General features: G+C 41.1%; 1 protein-coding gene across 11 annotated transcripts in view; it reads right to left on the bottom strand.

The window, feature by feature from the left end:
- LOC121012749 (phospholipid-transporting ATPase IB) overlaps positions 1-21,919 on the bottom strand; it is a 651,500-nt gene that overhangs the window by 418,986 nt on the left and 210,595 nt on the right. For all 11 annotated transcript variants that reach the window (XM_040448061.1, XM_040448063.1, XM_040448066.1 and 8 more), the window contains one exon: positions 17,654-17,718. In XM_040448061.1, coding sequence (XP_040303995.1) covers positions 17,654-17,718 — 65 coding nt within the window. The remainder of the gene's footprint in view (positions 1-17,653; positions 17,719-21,919) is intronic.

Here is a 21,919-nt window from a genome sequence, read left to right as displayed (position 1 = left end):
TACCACTTCTTTAATAGTTGTAGGGGGATTCAGGTTTCCTATTTCCTTGAGTACGATCCTGACGGTTTTATATTTCTAAGTAATTAATCATTTCATTTAAGCAAGTTTATTTACATCAAGTTGTTCAAAGTATTCTATTATTATAAGCACTGCTCTCTATCGTAGCTTTTTCTCGTTCCCAAAAATTGCGGTTTTTGAAAATTTTTGTGTTTGTGTGTTTGTGTTTATCTCATTCGAGTCTTTCCGAAGACCCTACTTACGGTGATCTTCTCTTGCTCTTTTACTAACATCTTAAATTGCATACACAGCTCATTACTTTTAAGCCTTTCTCTTTTTATAGTATAATAGGGAGGCTACAAACTTACCTGAGATATTCCTAGGAGTTTTGATGCAAGGCATTTTTTTAATCGCTCGGTTCTAAATATTTTCTGATTTACACCGTGATTCCCTCTTTGACTCCTGAATTATTTCTAAGTGCAGTTTTTAAATTTCCAAGAATGCAACCTTGTTATAATCTTTTTTAAATCACTGATTTGTTGGTTCAGTACACTGTATTCACAGAAATACAGGAAATGCCTGATAACCAGTTCTCTAAAATTCTGTTGACACTTTATGACTTATATAGTCATTTCTACTGAATACTTAATGTGAGCACAAAGACGTATGTATGTATTTACATATGGTACATTGATGCACACGTATAAGGACGTATGACGTGAGTGGTGTATCAGCTATGGCTTTCTTATAACAATGACAAAACTGAACAGCTGTGACCTAGAGCACATAGCATGCAAAGTCTGAAATATTTACTATCTAGTCCTTTATGGAAAGTTTGCTCTTTCCCTAGCTATATGTACTTAGCACTTCACACTTTGCCTTTGTGGCAAAGTCAAGATGTAACGGTTATTTACACTAAAATAGAAACGAGTATAGTAGAGAATACGTTGTCATTTACAACTGTCTACAATAATAGCAATCTGGCCAATTAAAAGCACTCAAATATTTACTGATTTAATATAAGTTAAAAATTAAACACACATTTCTCTATTTTCTGAGCATTCTCTTTCATACAGTTTTTATTCTTACATCAACCAAGAGGAAAACTCCATACTTCTAAAGGCACCACTTCTAAATCTGTGTTCCCCATCCCAAGAGTTACTCATCAAAAAAGAAATTCAGGGGTCAAGCTTGGTTAACAAAATATTCTCTAATTCTTTAAGATTTATAGTACAACAAATGTATTAAAGATTGCATAAACTTATAGAAAAACCTACTTATTTATAACTCTGTATCTCCCCCAAATTAGCCATAGACCCCATTTTTCTCCCATAATGCTTAACATTTCAAAGCACACTTTAGAAAATGCAACAAACAACTGTGGAAGTAGAATTGGGCCAATTTCTCTTTCATTGGGCCGGATCAGAGCCAACAATCTTTCTGTGTAGGACCAGATAGTCAACAGTCTAGGATAGTAAGAATTGGTGAGCCATGTATTCTGTGTGGCAACCACTCAACCCTGCCACTGTAGCACTAAAGCGGCCACTGACAAAACATACATCAATGAGCCTGGCTGTATTCCAATAAAACTTTATTTACAAGAACAGGTGGTGAGCTGAGTTTTGCCGACCCCTCCACAAGGGGACTGCAAACAATCTACACTATTCTGTCTCATATGGTAGCCTCTAGTTACAAGATGGGTTACTTAAAGTCAGTGTTTCCTCAAACCAGTTATGTTTCAAGCGATTAATAACCACTTGTGGCTAGCAACTATCATAATGGACAGCACAGAAAAACATGTTCGCTTCCAACCTCTTATGGAAGATGGTTTTTTAAATATATCATTTTATTTTACACTGCTCTTAAATTTAAGTTCCAGGTAACAAAGAGCAAAACATCTGAACCAAGTAATGTTAAGGCCAAATAAATATGCTCAGTTGGACCAAAATGTTTTCCAGTAGGCTTATAATTCAAATTCAAGTACAAGAACTAGACCATTATGCTGAATGGAGACTGTGGTAACTTAATAAACCAAGAACTTCTCTACTGAAAGCAGACAGTTCATCTCTAAAAGATAATCATGTTCCTACTTACATAATAATCTATCTGCCGATGAATTATTCTTCAACATGTTCTTAAATCATGCATTTAAGACCGCTCTCATAATGAAAGATTTAAAAGAAAATAGTCATTCAAACAGAATCGGTGATAGCTATTACATTTCACGGGTCACCTAGCACCACACACCCAATAGGAAAAGCCAAGAAGAGCCACACAAGTTAAAAAATTCATCACTGCTTCGGGGCGCCTGGGGGGCTTAGTCAGTTGAGCGTCCAACTTCGGCTCAGGTCATGATCTCACAGTTTGCGAGTTTGAGCCCCGAGTCGGGCTCTGGGCTGACAGCTCAGAGCCTGGAGCCTGCTTCGGATTCTGTGTCTCCCTCTCTCTCTGTCCCTCCCCCACTCACACTCTGTCTCGCTCTCCTTCAAAAATAAAAAAAAAAAAAAACATTTAAAAAATTTTAAAAATTCATCACTGTTTCAAGCTATAAGCTATGCGACCATCTATTAAGAATTTATTTTGCTTTAATAGCTTCAAATTTAACTCATATTAAATATAATCTCAATTCAGAGTATTTTAACTCCACAAGCAATACTGAGAAGATACTTAAATTTCCAACATTTTTATTATTTGTGCACAGTGTGGTAAACTTTTTAAATTCACTAACAAATTGAAAATAAGTTGGCAGAAGAGGACAGAGAAGAATGTATGAATACATGCACCTGTATGTATGTGTGTGCCCATGTGCATGGATAATCTCCTTCCAGAGAGGTCTATTTCCCTTGACCTAGGATCCTTACTTCTAGGCATTTACTCTAAGAAAATAAATAACAGAAAACCAATTATGTTCCCAAACATGAAAGGTGAGAACCTCAATGTCCAATAATCAGTGAAGAGTTAAATAAACCATGGAAATATACACAATGGAATCTATGTCATTCTCCAAAAGGGGACTGCAGCTACAAATTGATTGGCCTAGAAACAGCATTCCAGTTAAGAGAGGAAAAAAACAGGTTAACAAGAATGTTGTGTATAATTTCATTTTTTAAATGGCTATATACAGATCACACACATGTTGCATTGTTGGTGAAAAGAGCCAAAAAATGAATATCATGTATAAATATGTAGATACACAAATATATAATATTTATAGATAAGTATATAAACAAATATTTAGATACAAATACACAGATATAAGTACCTACGCAAAGAAATTTATAAATACTGTGTGTGTGCATATGTATACACAGATATAAATATATACTTCTTCTTGCCTCAGAAAAGAAGTTCTTAGATCAGTAGCCAAATTTTTAATTGTAGTTCTTTGAGTAGCGGGATTCTAAGTAATTTTATTCTTTTGCCCTTTATACCTATTTTCTACATTAGATGGATTAATTCTGAAAAGGGAGTCAATTAGGATGAAAACTAGTAGGCTGCCATAAAATCTAAATTATCCTCGGAACAAAGGGTGATCATTACACTCCCATTAATCAAGTGAACTACATCAAAGGTTCTGTCTTAGATACAACTTGGAAGTCATTCCAAACAAAACATGCCCAGGTCTACCTAAGTTGCCTCATACAGGAACAACAGTGCTGAGAAATTTGACACAGAATAAACTTCATCGACGAAGGAATCTGACGGATTTAAGCCTCCAATGTAACTTTTCCTCCTATGATACCCTGGCTGCGTTGTCAAGAAAAGAAGGTTGTTATCTCTGGCTAAGAACTGCCATCATTAAGCATTCTTCATGATCTGTCTTTATGATATACCACGCAATTACCAATTGTCTTCATCTAGACAGCCAGCAGTGGTAAGAGCCATCAGGCTCCCTGACAGGTTATGCCTTCCTATTCTCTGTGCTTTCGATGCTTCCAGGGATACCATTAGCACTTGAGGTGGACAAAGCCTTCAAAGTCACCCCCAACCAAGGCTGGATTCCGTCGACATGGATGACCATAAATAAACCCATTTTGGATGGGAATGATTTTTGACATAGCTACAGTCGAACAGAAGAGTACTACCAGCTGTATTTTGTGAAAAACATAAATAAAAGCATGACTGTTACACGATAAAGAGTTTGGTACGTTAAATTTAAAGGTCTGATCGATTCAGTTATTCCAAGACCATTTGAAACAAATGTCTACCACTTTCACTTAAACAGAAAATGTTAATATTCCTCTTATTGACCAAGTTTGTTTTTAAAAATCACAATTTGGGGCGCCTGGGTGGCTCAGTCGGTTGAGCGGCCGACTTCGGCTCAGGTCACAATCTCGCGGTCCGTGAGTTCGAGCCCTGCGTCGGGCTCTGTGCTGACAGCTCAGAGCCTGAAGCCTGTTTCAGATTCTGTGTCTCCCTCTCTCTGACCCTCCCCCGTTCATGCTCTGTCTCTCTCTGTCTCAAAAATAAATGTTAAAAAAAAATTTTTTTTTAAATCACAATTTGTGATATGTTAACAGAAGAATAAGTGACCCATTAATTTGCTTAACAGAATAAGGAAACAGGTCACCGTACTAACCAAAGATCTGTTGAAAGTTTCAGTAAAACTCACAGAAATCTCTACACAGTTTTTCTCCCATTCTTCTCCTCCACCCAATCCTTTGAATCCACTCCAATCGGGCATTCATCTCTACAACACCCCCCCCCCCAAACAACTCTTGAAAGGTCACTGTTGATGTCCACATTGCTGATTCCAATAACAAATTCTCAGACCCCGTCTTACTGGATCCATAAAGCAGCAACCAATACAGTTGTTGCTCCTTCTTGAACCTTACTTCTATATGAGGTTTCCAGGATACCAAACTTTTGTTTCTCTTCCAATGGCCACACCCACTTGGTCTCCTCTGCTGGCTCTCATTTCCTAAACTATTACACAATGAAACTCCTCTAGAGCCTAGTTCTCAACTCTTTGCCATCTCTATAGTTTAAAATATACAGTCCCATCAAGTCTCATGGTTTAAAATCGTACACTTACTACTCCCAAGGATCTCTCTCCATCCTAGACGTGTCCCCTGAATCTCAGACTTATAGGTTCATCTGCCTAACAATCTCTCATCACCACCTCAACCTAACACACCCCAAAACGACTTCTAATTCCCCCAACCATACTTGCTCCTCTTACAGTCTTCATCTCTGAAATGGCAACTCAATCTTCCCAGTTGCTCAGATCCAAACCCTTGGAGCCCTAGCCTTCTTATATTCCACATTCAATATACCAGCAAATCCTGTTAGCTTTACTGTGAAAAGACTCTACACCCAGAATCTCACCACCTTCCATCACCAACACAGCCAACATTTGGATGCAACTGGCCCAATCACCTTGTACCCGGATTAGTACAATAGCCTGCCAAGTGGGCCCGCTGCTTCTGTTCTCACCTCCACTACATCTACATCTACCACACTGTATCCCTGCTGCTCAGATTCCACCAGTGACCACCCATCTCACTCAGAATAAAAGACAAGTCATGACAACCACCTACAAAACTACAAGGTGAAGTCCCTGCTCTTTCTTGGACTCCCTCTCCCTCTCCACTGCAGCCACTTGCGGCTCAATAGAGTAGGAAGGCATCGGCCTTGGGACTTTGCACTTGGTAAACCACCTTCGTGGGACACTAGGCCCCCAGATATAGAATGATGAGGGTATGCCAGGACAACAGTATAAACTGAGACTGTTCCAGGCAAAGTGAGAAGTGCAGTCCCCTGTCCAGACAGCCCCAGAGCTCTCATCATCCACATCTGCTCAAGTATCATCATATCAGAGAGAATTTCCCTAACTAACCTACATAACATAGTCACCTCTGCCCTTTCTGCCTGACATGTCCCCCTCACCTTGCTTTATGTTTCTCGATAACACTGGATAGTCTCTCTGTCCTTTATATGTTAAATACCTTTAAAGGATTAAAATAATTATTAATTGAACATGTCTAAAATCAGGAAAAAAACTTGCTCAACCAAAATTTCTGGTACACCACGAAAAGATGTTGAAAAACAAACACAGCTATAAGGGGATCCTACCAAGTAGGTAAATACTATCAGGATGGCAGGGGGAAAAATGGGGAGGAATTTTTTTAAAATATCTGAACACCAACCTTAAAAGAGGAGAGCTTCATTACCTTTAAGAATTTCTAGCAAGTTTAAGAGCGAGAACTCACACTAAGTGTCAGGCGCTCATGAAGAAGCACTCAACACACATGAGCTTTTGTTTCTGGAGGCTGCTTAGTCCATGGCTTAAGATATGCAACCCACATTTTCTGCAGGAAGTCCCATAACAATACAAGCGTTTCTAAACATATCTTTTCAAGTGTTTTCTCCATCCCAAAAAGAGCCATTATCCTCTCGCCTTCATCTTCTTTTTTATTTATTATTGAGGTATAATTAACATACAATGCTGTGTTAGTTTCAGGTATAGAACACTGATTCAACAATTCTATATATTACTTAGTGCTCACTGTGATAAGTGTAGTCACTGGGTGTCACCAAATATTACAACGTTAACAACCATATCCTCTACGCTAAACTCTTCATCTCTGTGACTGACTTACAGATGGCCAACAGACACGTGAGAAGGTGCTCGACATCGCTGATCATCAGCGAAATGCAAATCAATATCACAATGAGATACCACCTCATGCCAGTCAGAATGGCTAGTATCAAAAAGACAAGAAGTGTTGGTAAGGATGTGGACAAAGGGGAACCCTTGGGCACTGCTGGTGTAAATTGGCACGATCACTGCAGAAAACAATATGGAGATTCCTCAGAAAAGTGAAAACAGAATGACCATATGAGCCAATAATTCCACTACTGGATATTTACCCCAAGGAAAGAAAAACACTAATTCAAAAAGATATGTGCACCCCATATTTACTGAAATATATAGCAAAGATATGGAAGCAACCCAGATCCATCAACAGATAAATGAATCAAGAAAATATGGTACGCCCATGCACGCAGAAGCGTGCATGCGCACACAACTCTCTCTCTCTCTCTCTCTCTCTCTCTCTCTCTCTCTCACACACACACACACACACAGAGGAATATCGATCAGCCATAAAGAAAAGAATGCAATCTCATCTTCGACTTGAAGCAACAAATCATGACAGTATGCCTGTGGGTATGAATATGTGAATGTGCTTACATATATTAAACACATTTTAAATAACTTACCATGGAGACACCTGTCATTAGAGAAAAAGATGAAATTGGGAAAGTGGACTCTTGTAAAAGAAAAAGAGAAAAGAGTAACTGACTTACTAGGAGAACTCACTGTGGGTCAAAGACTTTTCTAAGCACAGATAACAGGATTTGAACCCGGCCAAGCATTCCAAAGCCTGCTTCCTTAGCCACTGTTCTATTCTCCATCACCTTTAAGTCTGACAACTGTTAAGTTCTTTGCCATGAGAACAACAACAGAAACTAAATAGGCTTCTCAGTGGTCCGCAAAATGTTCACGGTGACTCCGCATGTCGTTACAAAGTAAAAAAAAAATCTACCGTATGTTAAAGGCTTTTTGTAAAACTGGCCACATCCGTGAGGTCCTATAGTATACATTCCGTGTGCTGATTCCCGCTTCTTGCCTATGAACTAGCCAGTACTAGACGGTCTACTGATGGATTCTCACCGCCCAGTTCCATTCTCTTCCATGTTCTTCTCTATACTGCAAGGACTGTAAAGCTAAAAACAGTATTTCCCAGACTCCCTTATCAGCAGGATTCAGGATAGATTCCATCCACAAGACACATTTGCTTAAGATTTAGAAGGCAGAATGAAGACAGCTATTCCTTTATCTGCAGAGGAAGTATCCTACATTCCACCACCTAGTGCCAGCTTCACAGCGGTAGGGAAGCCGGAAGATCAGCAGTGACTTTCCCAAGTCTTCCGGGAGAGCAACAACAGCGCCCTGACCTTGAGAGTAAACGTGCAGGTGCATGAACCGGAAACTACCTACCTACCTGGGACATGCAGGCTTCTGCTCATTCAGCTTTTCCAGTAATTTACCGTTTTAACATTCTTTATACTTGAAATTCGTTTCTGTGCCAGTTGTCGAGTTAACAACCCTTAGCCTCAAAACTACCTTTCCGAAGCATGCAGTCTGTGATCCTGGAACAGGAACTCTATGCACCACACTCCTGATTCGCCAGAGGGCTCTGCGCTAGGCTCTGCCAGTAGGTGGCGCAAGAGACGGACGAGAGAAGCTGCCCTTGGAAAAGGAACTTGCTCCTTCCCATTGGTCTCCTGTGGGTTTCCGGTCCCCTTGCAGTTGCCTTGCGAGTTGCTTCTTCCTCCCAGGGCAGCTCAGTTCCTTCCAAGAGCAGAAGATGAATCCGGTTTTCAGATTTCTGCAACACTTGCAAAAACTATCTTCACGGTCTTCTACCCAAAATGCAGACACTCTGGACCAGCCGGCCATCTCCCACTCTTCAGAGATCCGAGTATCAGCTTTGAGAATCCCCTCTTTGAAGTTTAAAAGCATTAATGAGTCCAATCTTTTTCCTTTTGTCCCCTCAGCCTATGAGCGGTACCTGCTTCCCTCAGTTGCCACTACAAGGTACCTTAGAGCAGGCAAACTGTTCTAAAAAGGACAAGATAGTAAATACTCTAGGATTTGTGTGCCAAAAGTCACTAACTGAATTTCTAACCAACCCTACCACTGTAGTATGAAAGTACACATGGGCAATGTGTAAATAAATGGGAATGTTCAATAAAACTTTATTTGCAACAACAGCATGGGCTCAGATTTTTCCTGAGGGTTGTTATTTGCCCCCGAGTTCTCTTCTTAGACTTTCAGTTGTCTGATTAACAACTCCAAAATTAATTCACAATTTTTTTTTCATTAAAATCACTCTGTTCAAATAATGTGTGCGGTATTTATCTCCTGATCAGATCTGACTGTATTTCCTGCACTGAAGCCTGCCAAGTCCTGTATTTGGTACCAGAAGTGGTGCTAACAAACAGTCCAAAGATGGGAAACAGAGATTCACTATTTCACCTGCTTGGGTTTCAAGGAAGTGATGTTGATCTCATCACTAGTGGGGGAAAAAGATGCTAGCTGTCCATGACAAAGAATACCAAAACATTTATTTAAATTAACATCAATGATGGTCTTCCTCTGCTTTTCCAGCCATCCTCCTGCTTCTTCCCTGGAACCAGGAGGTCCTATCAACCCTCTGCTTTTCTCCTGAGCCAGCTATTTTCATAGAGTTCCCCAAATCAGAGACAACTGGCAAACCTCTAGGAGCAACAAACAGTTACAAAAGAAAAATCCAAGTGGTACCGGCCTTTAAACTTGAAATCAGTATGTATCAAAGATGATCTGACAGAGGCAGAAGTGGGATTTGTCAAACTCTGCTTCTAGGCATCATAAAGTAACGGAGACACCAGACCTGTAAACAACTAGAAAACTGGAAACAAAGATATGAAACATCTGTTTTTAGACACAGGACAATAGGCAACTAAGGACTATGATCCTTGAAAGAAATCAACTGAATGAGATGAACCAGAAAGCTGAGGCTTTCTGATTGGAGGTACAGCTGGAGAATTCTAGGTCACTGGAATTTTCAAAGTAGCATTATGAAGAGAAACTACACACAGAAAGAATTTGAGAAATCTATAAGGGTTCCCTTGTGTCTCTGACCAAACACTAAGTTATGCATGTGTACAGAGACCATATTGGGAAAAAACCTATACATAAAAAAATAATATAATTTTTAAAATTATGTAAATAATCAGATGATGGATGGATGGATGGATGGATAGATGGACAGATGGATTGATGGATGGATGGACAGACAAAAGAACTATCAGGCCTGTAAGGTGAAAAATTCCCAGCACTCATACAATACTGGGGGATACTTAAGTTCGAACCATCCACCGCAGAGAAACTAAAGTGAATATTTACAGTCTTAGGTGGCAGTCTTAACGTCTCATCTTAGTAGTAAGGCTAAAGTAGTTCTAGAGTAAAGGCTACTATAAACTGCCTGCCAAAACTCAATACTCTTTAAAGAAAAATTACAGACTCCAGACACTAAGTATAATATTAACAATAAACAGCATACAATAAATGACATGAAAAGTGACCTATAACCAAGAGAAATTGGACCCAGAAATGACAAAGAAATGGAATTACCAGAAATTTTACAAATCATAAATAAAGGATCTAAAAGAAAACATCAATGCCTAAGAGAACAGCCAAATCATTCTTAAATTACAGCTAGAAAACAAAACCACAATATTTGATGTATGCAAACCCTATATATTAAAACCTACAAAATACTGCTGAGAGAAATTAAAGTAGACCTAAGTAAATAAGAGATATATCATGTTGTGGATTAGAAATCTCAATACCATTAAAATGTCAAATTGCCCCAATTTTTCTATATATTTAACGCAACCTCCATAAAAATCCTGCAAAGCTTTTGGGGGAGTCGACAACCTGATTCTCAAATGTGTACAGAAATGCCAAAGGTCCTAGAATAAACAGTCTTGAAAAAGGATTCGAGGATCCAAGACTTGTTACAAAGGTACTATAAATAAGACAATGAAGAATTGGGCATAAAGAAAGATATATACATAAATGGAATAAATAGATAGTCTAAAAATCAAGTCACAGATATGATCAAGTCAAGGTAATTCTATGTGGAAATAATAGTATTGTTCACAAATGGCGCTGGAAAAACTAGATAGCCCTATGGGATATAAACTGTACTTCAATCTTTACCTCACACCCATGCACCAAAAAAAAAAAAAAAAAAAAAAGAGGTTAGAGTGGAAGAGAGCCAAAGCATAAGAGACCCTTAAAAACTGAGAACAAACTGAGGGTTGATGGGGGGTGGGAGGGAGGGGAGGGTGGGTGATGGGTATTGAGGAGGGCACCTTTTGGGATGAGCACTGGGTGTTGTATGGAAACCAATTTGACAATAAACTTCATATATTGAAAAAAAATAGGGAGAAATGAAAACTCTCAGTACTAGTAGTAAAATAAAATGGAAACTGACAGTTTCTTACAGAGCTAAATATACATTTCTTTATGACCCCACAATTCCACTCCTAGGGACTTATCCGATAGAAATGAAAACATGCGTCCACACAAAACCCGTACAAAAAGTGTTCACGGAAGCTTTATTCATAATAGCCTCAAGCTGGCAATCACTGAAATGTCCATCAACAGAAGAATGGATAAATTGTGGTGCACCCATACAATGAAATACTGCTCATCAATAAAAAGGAATCAGCTGGGGCGCCTGGGTGGCGCAGTCGGTTAAGCATCCGACTTCAGCCAGGTCATGATCTCGAGGTCCGTGAGTTCGAGCCCCGCGTCGGGCTCTGGGCTGATGGCTCAGAGCCTGGAGCCTGTTTCCGATTCTGTGTCTCCCTCTCTCTCTGCCCCTCCCCCGTTCATGCTCTGTCTCTCTCTGTCCCAAAAATAAATAAAAACGTTGAAAAAAAAATTAAAAGGAATCAGCTGATACAACCAGCGACATTAACGAACATCAAAATTACCGTGTTGAATAAAAGCCAGACAATAATAGAACCTATTGTTTGGTTCCATTCATATGAAATTCTATCCTAACAGAAAGTAGGTCTGCGGTTGCCTAGGGATGAGGAGGGTTGCCTGCCAAGGGACAACGAGGAAACTTTTGGGGATGATAAAAATGCTCACGTTGTAGAATTCTATGCAGGCTGTAGTTACAGACTCACTAGGTCCCTTCCCGTGGAAGTCAGGGCAATGACTGGGAAAACACGGGACTTTAAGACAGGTGTCTCAATCTGAAAGACTCCAATGGGGACGAGTGTATCAAACTGAAGGGCTCCAAGTCCCTTGACCTCCAAATCCCATCCCCTCCTCTTTGCCAACCAAAGCAAACCCTCCTGAGGACAGCCCTATATCTATGCTTGAGGAGCCTGTACGGATGTTACTTTAAGTGCCAGGTTCTGTTTCATTAGTAGGGTGAGGCTAACCAAAGATCTCCCCGCCATGCAAGACTTCAAACTATGTAACTTTCACTTTCTCTCTCTCTCTCTCTCTCTCTCTCTCTCTCTCACACACACACACACACACACACACACACACACACACACACAATCTTCAGATTCTCTACTCTTCAAAGTCATCCAGGGACCTGAAGCAGTGAGACAACTCTGCCTTCCTCAATATGGAGCTTCCTCAACACAGTCACTTCCAAAGAGATTCTAGCGGTTGCCATTTGCAGTCAACAAAATGGAAAGAACCAAGAAACCAGGGCCAGGGATTTCCTTTTCACTGGGTAATGCAGAAACTTCCCATCTCACTTCTGCTCACATGCCACCGGTGAGAATGAAATCTCAGAGTCCCATCCAGCCAGAAGGATGCTGGCAAACGCAGTCTCTGCCACCGAGGTCACTAGTGAATTTTACAGGATTCCACCTTTCATTCCTAAGTGGCCATCCCATCAGTGATGATACATACTCATTTCATAAAACTTGTGTTAAAGAAATAATATTTTGCTCAGAATACATCCTTACCAATACATCTTTCCTTTGATGGCTCATCAAAACTAGAATTTGTGTATGTGTGTGTGTGTATGTAAGTAAGGTAACCCATTTTTTTTATTTAAAAAAAATTTTTTTAATGTTTATTTATTTTTGAGACAGAGACAGAATGCGAGTGGGTTGGGGCAGAGAGAGAGAGGGGCACAGAATCCAAAGCAGGCTCCAGGCTCTGAGCTATCAGCACAGAGCCTGACATGGGGCTCGAACTCACGAGCTGTGAGATCATGACCTGAGCTGAAGTCGGACCCTCAACCGACTGAGCCACCCAGGCACCCCGTAAGTTAACCCATTTTAGAAGCAGTTACACTTTCACCCAAATATGGAACAAATCTCCTACATTTCACACTTTGCTCAATTTCTTGTTCCTCAGAAAACCCCAGCAAGATTTTCTGTAGGTCTTCCGTGCATCTTTGTTTTAATTGTGGCTGTGTTATTTTATCTGTATTACTGGAGGGTACACAAATGCTCCCCAAAAGGCGTGGCGCTTCTTGTCAAGTATCAAAGGATGTCTTCAGTTGATAGCTAGCCGGTTTTGTGAAATTTGGAGAGTAACTTGAATATTAGATGTTTTTATCAATTGCTAATAAAACTGTACAATTTTATTCTCATACTCCTCATTCTCAGTTTTAAAAGCCTCATGATTTCTGAGAGGTTTTTTTAGTCACCACAGCTAACATTTCAAGACACCATATACGTTTTTGAAAAGATTCAAGATTAATGATAATGGCCTCCTGAGTAATTCTGAAATTTGTTTAACTTGGGAGATCGGATAACTGACTTAACTCATCCAGTAGCTGAAGAAAAGCCTGAACTAGCCATAACGGTGTGGCTTCTGCTGACACTAGTGTTACCCCCAATTCTTTTTTTTTTTAAACAGGGATCCACGTAAGCTGGTATCTTGGGAGAGTCAGTTTTCCCAAAACTAAACGTGGCCCACAAATCCACTTAACCAGCACACGCAAAGGGCAATATTTCGCAAACCAAAGAGTGATTGCCCCAGTGTCCACACTTCTTCCTTGCACTCCATGCCTCCCTCCTCCTACCCACTCCTCCCAGGCCCATTTCCTTTTTTTTTTTTTTTTAACATTTATTTACTATTGAAAGACAGAGTCAGAGCGTGAGCAGGGGAGGGGCAGAGGAAGAGGGAGACACAGAATCTGAAGCAGGCTCCAGGCGCCGAGCCGTCATCACAGACCCCGACGCGGGGCTCGAACTCACGGACCACGAGATCATGACCTGAGCCGAAGCTGGATGCTCAACCGACTGAGCCCCCCAGGCACCCCCCTCCCAGGCCCATTTCTAATCAGGGCACCTGAAATAGGATTGGGTGTGCCAGTGCCAACCTATATGTGATCATCAGTGAAGCTGATTTCACGGCACTTTTTTTTTTAAACGTAAAAGAAGAAAAAGCACATTTTCTTCTGGCATCCTGACGCATCATCGTCTAGTGCTCCCCTGGGGTACATATGATCCACCACCCCCCCAGCCCGGCTTCCAAGACCCCCGATCTCATCTGTATTACAGAGCTTAGATGTTGTTTTGGTAACAGGTGACTAACTCAAAGCAGAGAGAGAAATCCTGATCATTTACAAGCATTTGGAGTTCTACCCCGGACATATTTGTCGGTCAAGTGAAAGTGATGGATGCCAGATCTGGCTCTTTGTGGTAATCCCCGCTGTTCCCTCCCACTTATATGTGAGCCCTCCAGCCTAAAAAGCTCAACTTGGGAGCTCCACAGGGATCTGGTACACACCTAATTTATTTCCCAAGGACTCCTATTCCACACCTAGCAATGAAATATTTTGAGAACAGGAATGCCTTCAACCCAACTGAAGAATGAGGGAGAAGGGAACAAGGCGAAAGAGAAGAAGGACTCTAGTCAAAAATAGGGAATACCCCCTGGGCTTGGAGTATGGAACAAAAAAAAAAAAAAACCATAAAAATTGTACCTCTGTTCAGCAGATACTGAGTACGTGGAAGTCATTACACTAAAACCAGACGTTCAACACTGGTTAGAAAGAACTGGCTTCCAAGGGCAGCCAGTCACATCCCCCAAAACCTGTCTGGCCTCACAAATTACTCCATGATCTAGGTCAACCAAAAGTCCCGATGTGGGGGCGCCTGGCTGGCTCAGTTGGTGGAGCGTCTGACTTTGGCTCAGGTCATGATCTCACACTGCATGACTTTGAGGCCCGCATCGGGCTCTCTACTGTCAGTGTGGAGCCTGCTTTGGATCCTCTGTCCCCCTCTCTTTCTGCACCTTCCCCCCTCTCAAAAAAGTAAACATTTAAAAAAAATTCCCAGGGGGCGCCTGGGTGGCTTGGTCGGTTAAGCATCCGACTTCGGCTCAGGTCACGATCTCGCGGTCCGTGAGTTCGAGCCCCACGTCGGGCTCTGTGCTGACAGCTCAGAGCCTGGAGCCTGTTTCAGATTCTGTGTCTCCCTCTCTCTCTGCCCCTCCCCTGTTCATGCTGTCTTTCTCTGTCTCAAAAATAAATAAACGTTAAAAAAAAATTAAAAAAAAAAAAATTCCCAGTTTGTACTTAGAGCCTCATAGTGCTGTGTAGAGTCAAAGCCCATCTCTCGGGTTCCTGAGTACACTTGGCATAAAAGGAAAATACAGGCTCACTTCTGAGTTACCATCACATAATAGGCTCAGTTTAAGATCGTGGATGCCTTGGAACCCGAAGATCATCGGCAAACAAGTAAGCTCCTGGCATAGACATCTGGGTGTTCTCACAGGCTAGTTGGCTCCCCCACGGTTCTAGTCCCCCTCTCTGCACCAGCTCTCCACTCTCCTCTCTACCACCAAGCTGTTCTCCTCAGTTTTGATTCCCTCCTAAAGATACCTTGTATGCAGCCCATCCACGGACAGATAGATGTACCTATATGGTAGATAGCCACTGCCTCATCAGCGTGACCTTTTAAACGGAAGTTCTAGCCGGTAACTGGAAAATGATCTAAAGTTGGTCCAATCATTCAAACATTTACAGAGTACCTGTGAAAAGCATTGTCTTTGACATGACCAGTTTTTTTAAAAAATCAGATTTTTTAGCTCTATGAACCTTATATTTTCACATTTTAAGGGACTAGAGCAAGACAGACCAAATATAAAGTGTTTCACAAAAATGAAAAAGCAAAAAATCCAATTTTTTCAACAGGCAAAGGACTGACTAGACATTTCTCCAAAGAAGATCTACAAATGGCCACTAAGCCCATGACCAGATGTTCGACATCACTAACCATTTAGGGAAATCAAACCAAAATCACAGGGGGATACCACTTCATGCCCACCAAGGTGGCTACTACAAAAAAACTCCCACAAAATGACACATGTTGGTGAGGATGTGGAGACACTGGAACCCTCGTTCACTGCTGGTGGGAACGTAAAACAGAGCATCTGCTATAGAAACGGCAAGATAGTTCCTTAAAAGGTCAACATAGAGCTACCATATGACCCAGCAATTCCACCTCTGAGCATATGCTCAAAATAACTGAAGGGTCTTTAAGAGATAGTTGAATGCTCACGATCGTAGAAGCAGCATCCACAACAGCCAAAAGGCAGAAACCACCCGAGTTTCCATTGACAAATAAATGGATAAGCCATACATGAGCTACACATGTAACAGAATATTATCCAGTCATAAAGGATGGACAATCTGACACAGGCTATAAAATAGATGAATTGAGGACATTATGCTAAGTGAAATAAGCCAGTCACAAAAAGACAAATATGGTATGATTCCACTTATCGGACATACCAGGGTAGTCAAATTCAGAGACAGAGAGCAGAATGGTGGTTGAGCCAGGGGCTCACTGGGGAGGAAGTGAGGAGTTGCTGTTTTAGGGGGACCAAGTTCTAATTTTGTAAGATGAAAAGAGTTCTGGAGACAGATCGTGATGATACAACAATATAAACATATTGAATGCCACTGAACTGTGTACTTAATGCCTAAGATGGCGAATTCTACGTGTGTTTCATCACATTTATATACTTTTATTATATTTATTAATAATAATATATATTATTTCTAGTGATCAGAAGTTCTATAGACAAGAATAAAGGCAAGTGGGATGGGGGTGCTTGGGAGAAGCCAACACTGGGTAGAAGGGAGGTTCTTCACTACCCCAGAGCTGGAGAATTAGGGTCCAGGAGAGGAGGGATGCCCCGGGAGGTTTGGGCTTCTGGTAGGCAGCGACACACACAAGGGTAAGAGGCACACTGAGATCGATCCTGAAGCTCCCAAGCCATCGAACAGCATCGCGAGCACACAGACTCGCCACCTGAAGAGGCGCTCTGTGTGTCGGCCTTCACGGTAGGATTCATGGCCTCCCCGGTCTCCAACTATAAACATCTCTGTACTATAGCTCATCCTTTTCACTAACCCTGTCATCTGCTCCTAAAAGAGGCTTTAAATACACTGCCTGAAGGGTGGCCCTGGGTTCCAGGCAATAAGAAGCCCTTGTTACGAGTTCTGACAAATGGGATTTCATTGTTCAGCTGATGTCTTCACGTCAAACTACTTCCCAGGTCACTGTTTAACCCCAAATCGGTTCCCCTGGTCTCATCAGAAGCTTTAGGCCACGCCCAGGCAGGTACAGGTCTATGACATGCTCAGAGAACCATGCTGTTCAATTCTGCATGAGCTAGTGGCACTGGAATGTTGGGGGAATGCAGCCTATTCCTATATAAATTCAAACAACTCTGGACACTTGAATATTATCTTAAAGTTTGTGCTAGAAAGAAAATCCTGCAAGTCTCCTTGGTAACTCTGGAGTCGACCATCCCCACTTAACGTAAATCGTAACAGGTCCCGTCAACATCGTCAATGCAGAACTCCAGATGCACAAAGGAGAAGTACCTTTAAGCAGTGCTCCAAATTTACTATCCTGGTGTTTAAAGATAAGAGATTACGACATCTGTTCATAAATAACAATATACAGAGTACTTTTATAATGTTTAGTAAAAAAAAAAAAAAAAAAAAAACACCCTCATCAGTTATAGTAGTAATAAATACATGAAGAGTTTAATACGGTAAAAGACACATACAACGTTTGAAAAACGACTTACATCCAGGGAATCCTCCTTCAATAGGATAAGGGCCATGTTCTGTGACACCAACCGGCAGGAATATCCTAGAGTAAGAGGAAGAAGCAACGTTAGGGAGTTTATCGTTCCTTCCAAGAACTCATCACTTTCCAATAGCTGTGTAAACTCATCCTCCCTTCTTGGGTCTTCCTTATCACCATTTTAAGCCTGTCGAGGAACACAGAAGAATTGGACAAGCGTGAGGAGCAGGAAAAGGGAGTTCTCTGAGCAGACTCTGATTCTTGCAGACCACTGAGATAGAACTGGTTGGGAAGGTTTCCGTGACCAAAGGCTGAAATACACATTTGTCAATTTTCTGTGTTTTCCTCATCTTTGGAGAACAGCAGCACCGTTAGGGAGACACATGGACGTTAACGGTGCTTGTTAGGGAGACACATGGACGTTAACGGTGCTTGCGAATCAGCATAAACAAGCCTACCCTACTATCAAGAGCCCTCGTGTGTTTGTTTAACAAAGCAGGTAATTCTCACATCAGGTTTCAAAGGACTACTATCACACAGCCGAATCTCTCTTCCTCCCCCAAGTTCAAAGCAAGGTGCATTTCAAGAATCAAATGGGAGTTTAAAAAACAAAATTCCCCTGAAACAAAAAAGTACGTATTCCCACACTGATCCCTATCGATCATTTCCATCCTATTTTTAAAGAGTTCTCTCTATAGGTTAAGCAAGTGGCTCTTCGACTTCTCCTCCCAGGAGGTGAACATATTTTCTCTGAACCACTTCCCTACTCAGGCTTTGCAGTCTACTGCCAAACATCTGGAGATGCTCGGTGACCCCACAGACCAGGAGGAGAGCCCGGCCCCCTGAAATCCAGGCACTGTGGGAAGGAGGCAGCTCCAGCAGGTCCTAAGACCCAGAGGTCTGTCAGGAGTCTACTCTCTTCCAAGCTATACCGTCCCCCTCTTCAGTGCCCCTTGAGAGAACTGGCGCTTTTCACCAACCTTCGTCGCAATCTAGCTCATTGAGAAAAGGCAAGAGAAGAATCCTCCCACCTAGAAAATTGGCCCTCACAGCAAGTTTTTCCCCCCACCCTCAGCACCTAAGGATAAAGGATTAGTGATTACGGAGACAGGAAACCAATCATCAGCAACGAGAATTACAATCTTCGAGCCAGTACCTGGGTGACAATCTCAAGGAAGGGGCTTAACCAGAGCTATTCCTGAAGCGAGGAGGAGCCTGGATTGTTCTCCACAGAACAGCTAAAATATCCGTTCCTACAGATGCTATATTTAACTGGAAAAGGAGACAAGCATTTAACTAATGGGCCAGTCCCAGAACTACTGCATTTATGTGACAATTCTACTCAGCGGGGCTTTTTTTTGATGTTGAGGAAACCCTATTAAAAGGCACCAAACAGGGGCGCCTGGGTGGCGCAGTCGGTTAAGCGTCCGACTTCAGCCAGGTCACGATCTCGCGGTCCGGGAGTTCGAGCCCCGCGTCGGGCTCTGGGCTGATGGCTCAGAGCCTGGAGCCTGTTTCCGATTCTGTGTCTCCCTCTCTCTCTGCCCCTCCCCCATTCATGCTCTGTCTCTCTCTGTCCCAAAAATAAATAAATAAATAAATAAATAAATAAATAAATAAATAAAAGGCACCAAACAGACTTTAAGACACCCAGAAAAATTAAGACCAGGAAAAGCCTTTTGGTTTTTATTTTTTTCTTTTTAGGAAAGAGACAATAAATATGTTTATTTTGGAACGTACAAAGTATATCCTTCACTAACGTTTGTCATTTCAGAAGAATATTTGATATTTCAGAAGAATATTTTTTAAAAGCAATACCATAAAGATATAGTCCAGACCGTTAACAATGGTTACCTCAAGGGAACGAGATTATTTCACTTGTTAAAACCACTTCTCATCATTTTAAAAACTAAAACAAACTGAAGAATCTAAAATCATAAGACCACAGGGGCAAGTACCTGCTTAACCTAGAAGACAAAAAAAAAAGGGGGGGGGGCAGGTGGAAACATTTAACAATTTTCTACACATTTTCAAACTTGTTCAAGTTTGTATTTTAACAGCAGTGATGAGTAAAAATCAGACTTTCCCAGAATGCCTTTCAAAGTCCTGCCTCATAGGATTGACATAAGTGAAGTCTTTGTTGACCATTAAAATTTTACAAACGTATTCTTCTTTCCTATAAGTTCTTAGATTAGGCTCAGAAGGGAGGTCTACACTTTATTTTCATTTACAAAAGGCGATGTTGCAACTTTATTTCCCACTATGGTAGGCTCACTCCTTCTGTATACCCCAGAGACTTCCAGTAACGTCTCGCAACATAGACTGTTACAAATTTAGTATAACTAACGCAAAAGGATTTGCTGGTAGATTTTGATTTGAACAACAGCTGTAGAAGCGAGCTATAATTTTTAAGCCCTAACTTGCTGATTTATTTTATATTTTTCAGTCGACACAAAATGCTGCTTGACAACTGAAGCTGCACAAAGATATTATGGAAAAACTCTTAAATGTTTTTCTAGCCGTTTCAGGGAATAGGGCAATAAATAAAGCCACCGACACTTCTGCGAATTTAAATATACAGAACTAAAGGTTTCTGGAAACGCGTTTTTTTCAGTTTAGAAAACGAAGTGAGATTCTGCTTAGAGAATTATCACACAAAACACCTGCACTAGACAGAACACGGAAGTCTAACACAGTTAATTGTGACTTAGCTAATGTGGCAAATTAAATTATGTCAACCCCAGTTTGGCGTGCTTGATTTCTAATGTTTGTGGATAAAATGAGATCAACTCCTGGAGAAGGGCCAGGTATGAAATGTCAATCCGCACTTGTAAATTGAGGTCTAGCTCTTTAATCTTGCAATCTAACAAAACGGCCATAAAATCACTAGGAAGAGAACCTCTGGGATTTTACTTTTTACTACAGCTGAAATTAACAGCACACTACAAAAGTGTTTAGTCTTTCTGCTACCTGAGTACAATCAACATCCAAAGAAATCAAAATATTTCAGACTCTATGGTACTTAGAGCAGGACTGCATTTTAAGAAAATAATCATCCACGCTAGGAAGTATCACCAAACCAAATCTCTCAGATTCTGAAATCGGTCTTTTTTTTTTTTTTTTTTTTTTGAGATAAACTCACATCGTCAAAGACACCTAAGTCCAGATTTCTCTGGAGACATTTCTGGGAGGGTTAGGTACACTTTATCCTTACTAAGCATGGATCTTAGGCTCAGATTCATCAACCTACCCATCACTGAAATTCAGGCTGGTTCCAAACCCTTAGTAAGTGTGTTGTTGGTCCTATTTTCAGAGAGAATCTGATCAATATTTGAGTATAAATGTATGAAACGCACTGCCAGACATCAGGAATGGATGATGAAAGATAATATTCTAATCTATGCCAGAGGGGGCCAACGAAGCTCAGAGTCCTTCATCATCCAGAGAACCAGGGCTCATCCCCGAAAACCACACACCTGGGCACCTTTCCCTCCAGATCCTTCTCAGGAAAAGGCTACTCCACGTAAGAGCACAGGACCTCAGCCTCGCCTCACAAACTGGGCCATCCTGACCCATTCTATGCTCAGACTTTTTTTCTTTTTTTTGAACGCTTGAAGGCTCAAGTTGGAAACCTCGAAGCCTTCCTTTCTCTTTTTTGGCTCAGGTATTTTTCCTTCTGGGAAGTAAATATCAAGTATCACAGGTCCATGCTCAGATTTTCAGCATCTTCCCACCTCTGTGATGTAGGCTAATAAGTTGCTTGGTATTTCTGTGCCTCAGTTCTATCTTTAAAAGGGGGATGATGGAGCCTGTTTCCGATTCTGTGTCTCCCTCTCTCTCTGCCCCTCCCCCGTTCATGCTCTGTCTCTCTCTGTCCCAAAAATAAATAAACGTTGAAAAAAAAAATTAAAAAAAAAAAAAAAGGAAAAAAAAATTTTTTTTAAATAAAAAAAATAAAAGGGGGATGATGGCTGTCTCAGGGGAATCAAATATAAAACAGACACAAATGACTCAGCACAGTATTTGGCACAGTATAGCCAATGTTCACTCGGTAACTATTATTAACACCAGTCATGCTTAATGTCTGTGCTGTGCAGTTAGTACTTTCTCATCATCTATTTCACTCTGTTTTGGCTCAGGATTAACTCGTGCCCCAATTAGGGAATGCGGGTCCCCCAAGCCTGTACTAGAACGTCTGGCAACACCACCAGCTGCAGGTGATCAAGATATAACGTATCTGACTTTTTGGTGAAAAACAACACTCAGA

This window comes from Herpailurus yagouaroundi, unplaced genomic scaffold (assembly GCF_014898765.1).
Source record: "Herpailurus yagouaroundi ecotype Mexico unplaced genomic scaffold, PumYag 197, whole genome shotgun sequence".
In the NCBI taxonomy this organism is placed as follows: Eukaryota; Metazoa; Chordata; class Mammalia; order Carnivora; family Felidae; genus Herpailurus; species Herpailurus yagouaroundi.
This window is presented reverse-complemented; position numbering and strand designations above follow the sequence as displayed.